Below are 12,294 nucleotides of genomic sequence, written 5' to 3'. Positions count from 1 at the left end.
GTAATACAATCAGAAGACAATGTGACAATATTAAGCCTATTTCCAACACACAAGTGTTTTATAAACATTAACTATTTGCAGACAAGAGATTTGGGAAGGGAATGAGATAAAGAAAATAAAGTATGACTTTAAATCCAATGCAGTGTAATGTAATGACATTCTATAAGGCAATCAACCCCTTCATGTCATACCAGTGTAGGGCAGATGTTAAACATAATCACTTCTGAGTTTTAAGATGACCAGAACAGACACTCACATACACAGGGAAAGACAGATGACATGTGAGGACAGTCTATAAGCAAAGAAGCTCAAAGCACTAGTGGCAGACAACAGAAACTAAGAGACTCAAGGAAGGAATCTACAGGCTGAGATCCTTAAAGACACCAGAATTATGAGAAAATACATTTCTGATCTTAGAAGACACCCATTTGTGATACTTTTGCTACAACAGCAGTAGGAAACTACTACACATTTTACACCTTCTTAAAAAATTTGAACCAAAAATATTGTCATCATTCTATATGACATGCTTCTTCTCTAATAGAGTTGTTATTTAAGAAAATCTTACTATAACATTTTGATAAGAAGCAAGAAAAACAATCTCTTTACACTCATTTTTATTAAACAAATAAGGCTGGTAGTGGAACACTTTTTTATTTAATGCATAAACGTATAAGTCCCTTTATTAGAGAAAGTGTATATACTGATGATAAATGGTTGCATCTATAGGTTAATTTTTTAAAAATTAGAACCAATAATTAGGAGAGATTCTGTGATCTTCATTACATTGTGAAGTGTCTTGTATAGTCATATTCTATCGTTGGAATGACAGCTTGTACAAATTTCAAGAAAATTAGAAGATACCTAAAGGTCTTTAGCTAAGGAAAATAAGATTTTTAAATAGTTCAATGCTTTAAACCAACACTGCAATTATCAATTATTAAGTATCACTTCATTTATAATATAATAGTAATGATTACTTTATTAATTTCTCAGAAAAAGTTTTATAGGTTTTTAAGATAAAAATCTTATAGCAAGTATATTAATGAAATTCACTTACATGGTTTATATCACTTCAATACAAAGGTGTCTATAACTTTAAGACCGTGCAACTACTCATTGCTATCTAATACTTGACTTTGACACTTCTAAAGGAGTAGGCATTCATATAACCCCAAACAAACACTCAAACCTGCTGCCATTAGGTAAGTTGATTCTGACTCATAGCGACCCTTTAGGGTAGAGTAGAGCTGTGCCACAGGGTTTCCAAGGCTGCAAATCTTTACAGAAGCAGACTGCTACATCTTTCTCCTGCGGAGCAACTGACGGATTCGAACTGCAGACCTTTCAGTTAGCAGTTGAGGGCTTAACCACTGGTGCTACCAGTGATCCTTATAGGCAGGCCCAATTATTTTTATGTAAAAATAAGAACAAGGCTGCTCCTATGTAAGTGGAAACTGCCCCCTTTATGGCTTACGATATTGCTAGAGAGTAATTTAGAGAAAATGACACAGAATGAAGAATATAAAAGGACTGAAGCAAAAGAGGAAAAAAAAAGTTCATTTGAAATCCTCCATAATGGACTGATTCTAGGTTATATCTTGCCAAAGATTTTGTTATATTGCACCGTCTCTAATAAACCCTTGAATTCTTTCTATGTTCCACTGCACTCTTAGGACATTATGAGCTTACTTACTTTTTATTGGGGAAACTAACATAAAGATGAATGCTAAACTATGCATAATAGGATTTCTAGAGTACATTCTGGTTTACTCTGTAATTCTTGGTTTATTTTAGTATCAAATCAGATGAAATTTTCTCTTACGGGATATAAATTATTCTTGGTGCTTAGGTTATTGTAGCTCTAACATAAAAGTGAATCACACATGGATGCTTCAGTCTACATCTAATACTGAAAAGTCTAATACCAACCTAGCACAAAACTATTTCAATGCCTGGCATTTAAATAATTGATTTTAACGGCCTTTGAAGATTCCATGCTACAAGTACATGCATCTATGAGTTTACTTGGATAGTAACGTTAGTTTATTCTTCTTGTCAAGCTCAGAAAACTAAGTAAAGGAATCAGAGTATGATACAACAGGATGCTATTTTCTGGTGGAAAACAAATTCTGAAACACGCTTCATGTACATTACTTTTTAATTAATCTACTTGCTTAAATTGAACTTTAAGGGAGACCTCAGACTGATACAACCTCACTTAACTTTTTCAGGGAAACATATGTTAACATTGGAAATGCACTTAAAGAAAAGATACTCATGTGCTATTTTCTAAATTAGTAGGTTAACATATCTTTCAAATGAGTATCTTTTTTATCAAGAGCAACTGTTTTGTGCTAAGCCATCCATACACTCTTAACCATTCCTTACCTCTAAGACAAACAAAAGCATTTGGCAAGCTACTGCTTAGAGGAACTTATTAACCTGAGGCTCTGTAATAAGACAGGATGAACTGCTTGCTGTACATAGGGTCATGTACTAAAGAACAACAAGGTCTAACTATGACAACAGAATATTTTCTAAATAAATAAAAGATTCCCATTGGACTTCTAGATATAAGGGGCCAGGCAAGTTACAGATATTGAAATTAATGGTACATGGAATTACCTAAAAGAAAAAAAATCCTAAACGCTAATTTGCCACCAACCACACATACCCAGGTAAGGATACATATGAACACCAAGTTCTCCCCCTCCTTCTGCGACAGTTTCAATAATTTTCTTCATCACTTCAGCATGTCTAAAAGTAATAGAACAAATACTATTATTGTATTCAATTAAATCAAAATAGTTTGAAAAGCAAGATTTTATTTATGAAGCAGTCTACCTTACTACCAGTGAATTAATGTTTAACATATACTAGTTACAATGTAACATATACCCACCCTGTTCCTGCAACAACAAATCAGACTGCTGCAACACTAAGGATGTTTTATTTGGGGAGGAAGTAATTTCAAAAAGCTACAGCACTCAGAGTAAACACAATGGTATTAGCTTTCCTATCAGACTAATGGACAAACCAGAGAAAGGAAGTCATGGCAGGGAGTATATGCTGGACAGTGGCTATCTCCTCTGAGAAACAAGCAAACTTAGACTAAGTAAGTTCAAAAGAAAAGAGCTACAGAGTAAAAGTTGGTTCAAAAAGCAAAGAACTATCTAAAATCTTGGGAATCTTACTGCTTAAATATTTTGCTGAGCACAGCTAACAATGAGAAGATCAAAGAAAAGCTAATAGGCCAGAGGTATTAAGTGTCTATAATTTTTTTCCCTTTGTCCTAATGGGTACTATGATTAGGCAGCGTAGTGATTACGAATCGGGCTGTGAACCGCAAAGTCAGCAGTTCGAAACTACCAGCCGCTCCGTGGGAAAAAGATGAAGTTTTTTGCTCCCGTAAAGATTTACAGCCTTGGAAACACTGTACAGGGTTGCTATGGGTAGGAACCGACTCAATGGCACTTAACAACAGATTGGGCACACAAACTAAAAAAAAACAAAACAAAGGCAAGGCACAATAGAAAAAACATTGCATACATAAATGGGCTTAAATAATGCCCCTCAATTTTTCACTAATTCAATCTTCATGATAGAGGTAATCAATTTAGCAGATGAGAATGAATATACTAATCTTGAGGATCTGAAAGCATACTCTGAGATGGTCCATGGGAAGGCCTAAAATATTTTTATGAAGTCTCATTTTATAGGCCTTCAGTCATATTTATATTCCTTAATACAGTTATTCATTTATTAAACTGCTTGAAATTAATTATAAGTTAAGAATAAATGAATACAGATATCCTCATGTCACATCTCCCAATAAAGAGGAGACATATAAGATCACTAAGCAAAAGTACAAGGTCACATTTGTGCTAGAGTAAATCATATCTAAATAACTAGATTGTTAAATCTAAAACAGGATCTTCCAATCTATTCTTGGAAAACAGGGGTTCAATCTCAACACCTAATCTGTATATAAGACACACAGAATATGTTACACTTAAAAATAACTAGATGAGCTTTTCTCCCTTTTAAAAATATGTATTTAATTAAGCATAAAAGCATTTCTAAGGAAGATAGAAGGGAATTTCATTTATATATTTCAAGTAGTAATCCCATGAAGTAGAGAAGACCCACACATACAAATATACCTGCACGGGTGAACTGAACACATAGGAGGTGGTGGGAGATGAGGGTGATTTTCAATGGTCACTGTTTTCTTCACATGATCTTGACTGATGTCTTCATACATGTGATCAACTGTTAAAGGTTGTCTTTGCTGAAAGCATTAAAACAACAACAAAAAGTCTTGAAGTACCGCTACAAAACTTTTAGCCAGCAATCTAAATATTAATAATCTTTTTATTCTCCCTACCTCCACCACTGATTTTACAATTTAGAATTCCATACCATTTGTAATTATCAGATTATTTGGAAGGAGATTTACAATGTATTTGTACCAGCAAACCTATACATGAAGTCTATATGACATTAACCACCACCTATGGAGTCCTGGTGTGGCTCTGTGGGTTAATGCGCTGCACTGCAAGGTCGGCTTGAACTGCAAGGTTGACAGTTCAAGCTCACCAGCTGCTCCTCGGAAATCCTATACAGAGTGGCTGAAAGTTGGAACCGATCTGACAGCACTTAACAACCACTACAATAAAGATTCCATAAAAAACAGGTTGAGGGCTGTCAAAATATTTTATAACTCATCCTCTAGGGCCCATTCTGTTTTATTTTCTTGTTTTCCACTTATAGTCATAAGAACACAGATTAAACAGGTTATTATTTCAACTATTCTTTACTCAAATAAATAAGAAAAAGTCATAGGACATAATTATTCATAAATGACTTTCTGAACAACTAATGCAGTCCCAAACAAAACTTAATAAACAAGCAGGTTCAATTCACCTCACACTTTGAAGGGATTACATCAGAGGTCAAGAAACAAACGGGTAGTAAGTCATTTTCTGTTTAAATTTTAATATTATTTTTATAGTTAAGTGATTCCATTCCCTTAAGAAAAAGATTAAATTTGAAATTAATCAAAAAATGAAAAACAAATGATTCCTGAAATTTGAAAGAATACACTATATAGTCACATACTTAGTGGAGGAGTGAAATCCAATGATTTAAAATATTTACATGAAAACTTATATTTTTACCTCATCATAGCCAAACAACCATAACCGCGGTGTTTGGTAATATTTATCATAAGTGATGTAAAGGTCATAGGTTCTGGTTTGCAAAATAGCATCTTCACTTCCAACATCAGCTTTAGCTTTACAAGCTTCTACTATTTTCCTTGTGTCTAGGGTAGCCTGGAATATAATAATGGGAGAAATTTTTAGAACACTAAAATTAGTATGAAGATGATTTTCTTAAAAAACTTATTTTTCCCACTCCAAGAAATTCATTTACAAACCTCATCTGTTTCCAATAATCCACTCTCTTCATATTCTGTTATAAAAAGCAACAAAAAATTAATCAAGTCCAAAATAATCCCTAAACCAGATTATATTATTTCAGGGTATCATTTGAACACTGGGTTTTGCTTTTCTTTTAACTGAAGACACTGAATAGATACAAGTGAAATAATTATGTACTTCCAAAGTAGTAGATACTTTACAAAATCAAGACAAAATCAGCATGTGAAGGCTTGGTCTATAGTACAGAACATCAATTATAGTAATTGACAGAATACTACTATATATACCAAGGGACTGCAAAACATTCATGGAAAAATGATACTAACAGATCCGTGTCCTCTACTTTGCTGAATCCAGAGGTATAGTCACCTTTATCTTAATGGAGCTTCCAGCAGCACCTGACAAGATTTATTCCCTCCTCTTTGCAACTTGGCCTGTAAAATACTGTATTTTCCTAGTTTCCCTTCCAACTCAATGTTATTCCTTCACTCTATCCTAACCTGATTTCTCTTTATCTCCTATCTATGTGTATTGGAGTCCTGGTGTGGCACTGTAGGATAAGCACTGGACTGCCAAGCATTACGTCAGCAGTTCAAAGCCACCAGTCACTCCTCGGAAACCCTATACAGTGTCTTTATGATTTGGAACTGACTTGATGGCATATAACGATATATGTTGCTAAGTGCTATCAAGTAGGTTCCAAGTCATAGCGATCCTGAATATGGTTTCTAAAGAGGGGCTGCTGGGGTTATATACATAGGCATCACTCCCCACTCCCTCTACCTTAACAGTGCAGTAACCCAAGCCTGAGCTCTTAGACCTTGTCTCATCTGTATATAAACTTTACTCCCTTGATGATTTAGAGCCATGATTTCAATGGCTTTAAATGTCATCTATATGGTGAGGTGATGATTCCCAAATGTATTTCTAGACTTCTGACCTAGTTATTCAATTGTTTACTTTATGTCTTCCAGTGAGTAACTAATGGGCATCACAAATATTCACAAGTAAGTTTCTGATTCTACCTTCTAAGCTGTTCAGTCCTTTAATTTTTCTGTTAATGGACATCATTCCAGATACTTAGTCTCCTAATTTCTTTCCCATACCCCTTTTGGTTTATTCATACTGAAGTCAAGAGTAATTCTGCTAAAATATTACATCTCATCATTCCTCTAAGAAAATCCTCTAGAGGTTTCTCATTTCACTGTAGTTAACGCCAGGACACTATGTGTCCTAGTCTCTGCTTACCTCTCTGGCTCCACCTCTTATTCTCACTCCACTCCAGATAGATAACAGGCTCCTTTCAATATTTTATGGAGCCCTGGTGGTGCTGCTTAAGCACTGGACTGCAACCACAAAGGTAACAGTTCAAATCTACCATCTGGTCCATGAGAGAAAGATGAGGCTTTCTGCTCCCGTAATATTTATAGCCTCAGAAACCCTATACAGGGGCGCTATGAGTCAGGAATTGATTCCCTGGCAGTGGGTTTGGCTTGGATTTCAGTATTTTATATAACTCACCTCAGAGTCGCTGCCTTTTTGCCCCAGATACCCAAACAGTTTGCTTATGCACTTCTTTCTATGCTCTTCTCAAATGACATTCTCAATGAGGTCTTCCTTGACCAATCTATTTAAAAACAGCCAGCATTCATCCCTGCCCTAGGAGCCCTTGCCCTTTCCCTCCTTAATTTTTCTCTGTAACACAATTATATAACAAAGTACATACTTTGTTTATACATCGTTTTTCATTTGCCTTCCCATAGCATAGTGGTTATGAGTTGACCTCAAGGTCAGCAGTTCGAAACTACCAGCTGTTGCATAGGAGAAAGATGAGGCTTTCTGCTCCCGTAAAAGATTTATAGCCTTGGAAACCCTGTGTCGCTATGAGATGGAACTGACTTCAAGGCACACAGCCACCACCAATTAGAATGGTAAACTCTATGACAGTACATCTATTGCTTTATCTCCACATAGACACTGTATTGCTCAATAAATAGTTATTGAATGAAAATGAAAATTAACTAAAGCACTGAACTGCAAAGTCGGTTTGAACCACAAGGTCAGTGGCTCAAACTCACCAGCTGCTCCTTGGAAACCCTACACAGGGTCACTATGAGATTTGAAACTGACTCCAGGGCACTTAACAACAAAAAAATATATTAGGTACACATCAAAAGTTTTTGAGCAAAATTCCATGTAAAGTAATGCTTCACATTATCCAAGAGAAATATAACAACTATACTAAAAGGCTGACATTAAGGTAGTCCCACAACTTATGTGGCACTGTGGGCTAATGGGCCAGACTGCAAAACCATTTGAACTGCAAGGTCGGTGGTTCAAGCTCACCAGCTGCTCCTCGGAAACCCTATATAGGGTCGCTATGGGTTAGAATCGACTCGACGGCACTTAACAATAACAACAACTTATATTCTGAAAGTAGTGCTTTCCTCATAGAGTTCTCTCCTTATTTCCCCATTCCACCTTGAGCAACTGTGTGGCATTCATAGCAAGAGAGAATTCAGAGCATTTGTGTATGAAGGTGATGAGCTTAGCTTCTGACAACTGTGAGCCATTTATGTAGAAATGAAATTGAACAAGATCTGAAGTTTTGATCTGGCTGGATGTGGAAATCCTGAGCACAGAGATGGTATGTGAAGCTGCTGTGAGCCATTTTGGTTACAAGTAACTCATTCAGATTTCCTTAGGGCTATGGAAATAAAAACAGAAACCTTACTAGAATTTAAGAACAAACATACAGCTAGGTTTCATGTGGACTTGAAAATAATTGAGTAAAGTGGAGTGCCTTTAGGCAGGAGACTGACTTACGTACTGAGAGCCCTTTGGGCATTTATCAGCAGTGCTTAAGGAGCTTGTAACACTTCAACAAGCAGGGCAGAGGCCAAGGGGCCACATGGCTACAATGAAAATGCCTATGGCATAGCTGAGAAGAGACGATACTGACTAGAGAACTGTTGTATTCTGAGTTTTTATTTTCAATTAGACCCTGTTAACCTCATAATAAACTCATAAACCTCATAATCATGAGTACTGTCTGTTGATTTCTGTGTGGTTACTGTGTGGGGTTACGGAAGTTAGCAGAGAAGCAGAATTCCATGGGAGGGAAGGTTGATGTCAGAATAGGATAAGGAAGGTTGAAGAGTAGAGGTATGTCCGATCCCCACCTCACAGGAATTAGTGTTAGGAAGGCGATACTGCTCCTTTCCCCTTGTGAAGTTGGAGGAGGTCGGACATGGCCCCCAGACCTTTTAAACATTTTCCTTTCCTCCAACTGCTAACATACTCTTTCTGTGTGTGTGTGTACACAAATTCACATTTAAACTTTCGTAGACTCTGATGTAACGTATACACCATTTTTTCCTGTTGTACAAATTTCAGTGCTAGACCATAGTATAGGAAGTACGCAACCATGCAGTAAATAAGATCTTTGAGTATAAACAGAAAAAAAAAAAAAATTATATATATATCCCATCAAACAGCATCCTAGAAGCAAAGAGCCCCCAGCATCATAGAAGCAAAGAGCCCCCAGAAGACTAAGAAGAAACAAATCAGGATGGAGGAGAAAAATCCAGTGCCACAGAAACCAAGGGAGGAGAAATGGTTACCAGAACCAGATGTAGAGAAGATGAGAAGACTAAAGGTGGATTGACTTAACAGAAAGGAACCCTAGTGACAGCCAATAGCGTCACCAAGTTTTAAATGTCTGAGGTTTTGTATGCACTAAAGATCACCTTATTAATAAAACAGTCAGACACTCACAGACCTGCCTGACTCTGTTCTCTTAGTGTAGTGGATCTCAATCTTTTATAACAGTGATCCACCGATGCAGTGGCTCTGCATTAATAGTTCTAAGAGGACATTTCAGAATCTCAGAGATTCTGTGTAGTTCAAAAAGATCCCACTAAGAATCATTGTTAGAATTTTAGCAGAAAGGTGTTTTCAAATGAAAAAACTTACAAAAACATATGAGCAAATATGTAGCTTAAGAATCTGCATCCTAGAGATTTACCCAGCATTAGACATTTATAATGGATATTCTTCCTAGTAGAAGTAATGCTGTTAACACTATGCCCTAGGAAAAGTAGGAGAGTTCAAGATCAAGGCAAGCTTTACACTGATTAAATTTAAACTAAACAAAATCCTCGCTAGGTTGCTAAATGTTAATATTTAAAACTTAGTGAAGTAGAATTCTTCATTCATATCAATCAGATATACTGTGAAATAAATAATGCAATGTGACTAAAACAAATCAAGAAGGCAAATACCTTCCATATCTGCAGCTTCGCCTTCGTCTTCCTCTTCTTCCTCACATGATGCTGAACAATCTTGGAGTTTTATACTGTCCTTTGAAATTAATTGTAAAGTCATTTAAATACGTTCATTAGTTCAACTACTGAGTTCCCATTTGTCAGTACATTTCTAACCAGTGTGAAAATAAGAGTGACAAGACAGTTCTTTTCCTCCAGAAACTTCCATTCTACTAGGGAAGACACAGCCTCATAAACCAGTTATTTACAGCCATGTGCTAATAAGTGCTATGAGTGAAAATTATCAAAGGTACAGGAATATGAAGTGTTAATTAAAGGAATGCAATTTCCAATGAGAAAAACATTAAAATAAATTTATGTCTTAGAAATTCAGTTCAAAGTTACGTTAACTTGCCTACATGTAATTTAAAGGAGGGAGAAATTATATTTGTAAATTGTAATGTATTTATACATTAGACAGGATGAGGGTTTGGTTTATGTAATAATTTATTTCAATTTATAAATACATTGTGATTTATAAAAATCCATTATCTTTTTCACGAAACTGATACCCTGAAAATTATAAGTCAGTATAGTAATGTCAGTAAAATGGGCATCCAATTTCACCTGATTTACGGTTTTACTTAAGGATGATTCTATTTACCACTACAAACTTAAATTATATTGAACCTCAAATTTGAAACTACAGCAGCAATCCTGCCAGTGTCGAGCATACTATTAGATGGGTCAGTATCTGAAAACTGATCATTAAAAGACATTTAAATCATGTTGGTGATGATACTTGATAAACTATAGTAGACATCAACAACAACAATTAATACTTGGATTTGCATGGCAAGTTCTGTAAGCACTAAGTTACAATACATAACATAATCTATATATAAGGAGCCTCAACGTCAGTAGTTTAAAACTACCAGCTGCTCTGCGGGAGAAAAATGAAGCTTTCTGCTCCCAAGATTTATAGCTTCAGAAACCCTATGCAGGGAAGTTAGGAGTCGGAATCGACTCCGTAACACACAACCACCACCGCCACCACATTAAGTAGGAAGATATATGCTAGTCAAATGTTATTCTGATTTAGTCTTCATCCTGCAGGGCATGAGGCTGTGGCATAATAAGCAAAACACCATTATCCACCATTATCACACTTACTTGAGAGAATTTTTATAAATCTATCAAAATGAAAGTCACCCACACTATTCCCAAAGGCCGAAGCATATGCAATACTAAATGACTTTAACAGTAAGATACAATAAAAACAATGGGCTTCAAAAAGCTCATGGAAAAACTATCTTATCTTTTAATTTTTCCACGAACTCTCCCATATAAGACACAAGAGTGGATGGCTCTGTATAACAAGACTGGGCTGCAAACCACAAGGTCAGTGGTTCCAGCTCACCAACCATTCCACAGGAGAAAAGACTTTTTCTGCTCCTCAAAGATGTATAGCCTCAAAACCCCATATAGGATCGCTATGAATTGGAATAGATTCGGCAGCATCAAACAGCAACAACATATAAAACAGATTAAATGGGGACACTTACAGAAATCAACCATAACATAAAGGTAATTGGCTGAGTAAACAGGTAGTGCTTCTGAGTTAGCAAAGCCATTTGTGTGATTTTTCCTTAGTCATGCCGACTCTCCAAAAAGCAGAATTTCAAAAGGATAACCTAAAGCCAATGAACTCAACTTTAATCCCCAGCAAACAAAAATTCTACAGTGAAAAACAAAACAAAACAAAACTCAATTTTGCATTCTATTAAGCTCTAGTCAACACTTCCTGAAGATTCCAATGGCAAAAACATACAAAGCATATCTTCTTAAACTAGTAACTACTGCAGGCAATGTTTCATACGGACAACAGGAATGCAATTAGTCCATCTAAATAGTCTATCCTTTAAGAGATATAACTACTAACAAAATGATTTTAAAAATGGTAAGAGTGAAGGCAGATGGTGTAATGTGTCAAATTATTTCAAACTGAAAATATAAAGAAAACTGCAATTGTTCTCTCTTTAGGATTGAAAGTTAATATAATACATACTGCTTGAGTTAACTGAAAACTTCTAAACCCAAAAGTCCCAACCAATTATTATTTTATACTCTCCCCCACCCCCAAAATAAACCATAGCATTAAACTAAACTGATTTAGATTACACTCATTCAAAATGTAATGATCCTGGATGAAATTAAGCTCAAGTTTACATTTCAATTTTCAAAAGTAAAAAGCTAAAATATTAAGAAATTAGTGAATGATTAAACTACTTTATACAATTTAAAGTCAAATTATAAACACTAACATTTCATTAATGTCCACTACTGTGGCGCTGTGGGTTAATACGCCAGACTGCAAAGCCATCTGAACTGCAAGGTCAGTGGTTCAAGCTCACCAGCAGCTCCTCGGAAACCCTATACAGGGTCGCTATGGGTTGGAACCAACTCGACAGCACTTAACATTCAACAAGTGGAAAAACCCTCCAAAACTTCTACTTACACAATACTCTATTTTGTTACAGACTGAATTCCCTCCCCGCCAAATGTGTTATAAATCCTGTGGT

The 12,294-nt window shown here is 35.9% G+C and overlaps 1 protein-coding gene across 1 annotated transcript in view; it reads right to left on the bottom strand.

Moving 5' to 3' along the window:
• Positions 1–600: 600 nt before the first annotated feature.
• The window catches only part of ATG3 (autophagy related 3), a 33,197-nt gene continuing 21,503 nt past the window's right edge, over positions 601–12,294 (bottom strand). Inside the window, exons 7-12 of the mRNA XM_006864185.1 lie at positions 9,731–9,809; positions 5,444–5,478; positions 5,184–5,339; positions 4,167–4,294; positions 2,692–2,760; positions 601–864 (exon numbers count right to left, since the gene is read on the bottom strand). Of these exons, the coding sequence (XP_006864247.1) occupies positions 783–864; positions 2,692–2,760; positions 4,167–4,294; positions 5,184–5,339; positions 5,444–5,478; positions 9,731–9,809 (549 nt within the window). The 3' untranslated portion in view covers positions 601–782. The remainder of the gene's footprint in view (positions 865–2,691; positions 2,761–4,166; positions 4,295–5,183; positions 5,340–5,443; positions 5,479–9,730; positions 9,810–12,294) is intronic.

The sequence above is a fragment of the Chrysochloris asiatica genome, unplaced genomic scaffold (genome assembly GCF_000296735.1).
Source record: "Chrysochloris asiatica unplaced genomic scaffold, ChrAsi1.0 scaffold00061, whole genome shotgun sequence".
Lineage (NCBI taxonomy): Eukaryota > Metazoa > Chordata > Mammalia > Afrosoricida > Chrysochloridae > Chrysochloris > Chrysochloris asiatica.
This window is presented reverse-complemented; position numbering and strand designations above follow the sequence as displayed.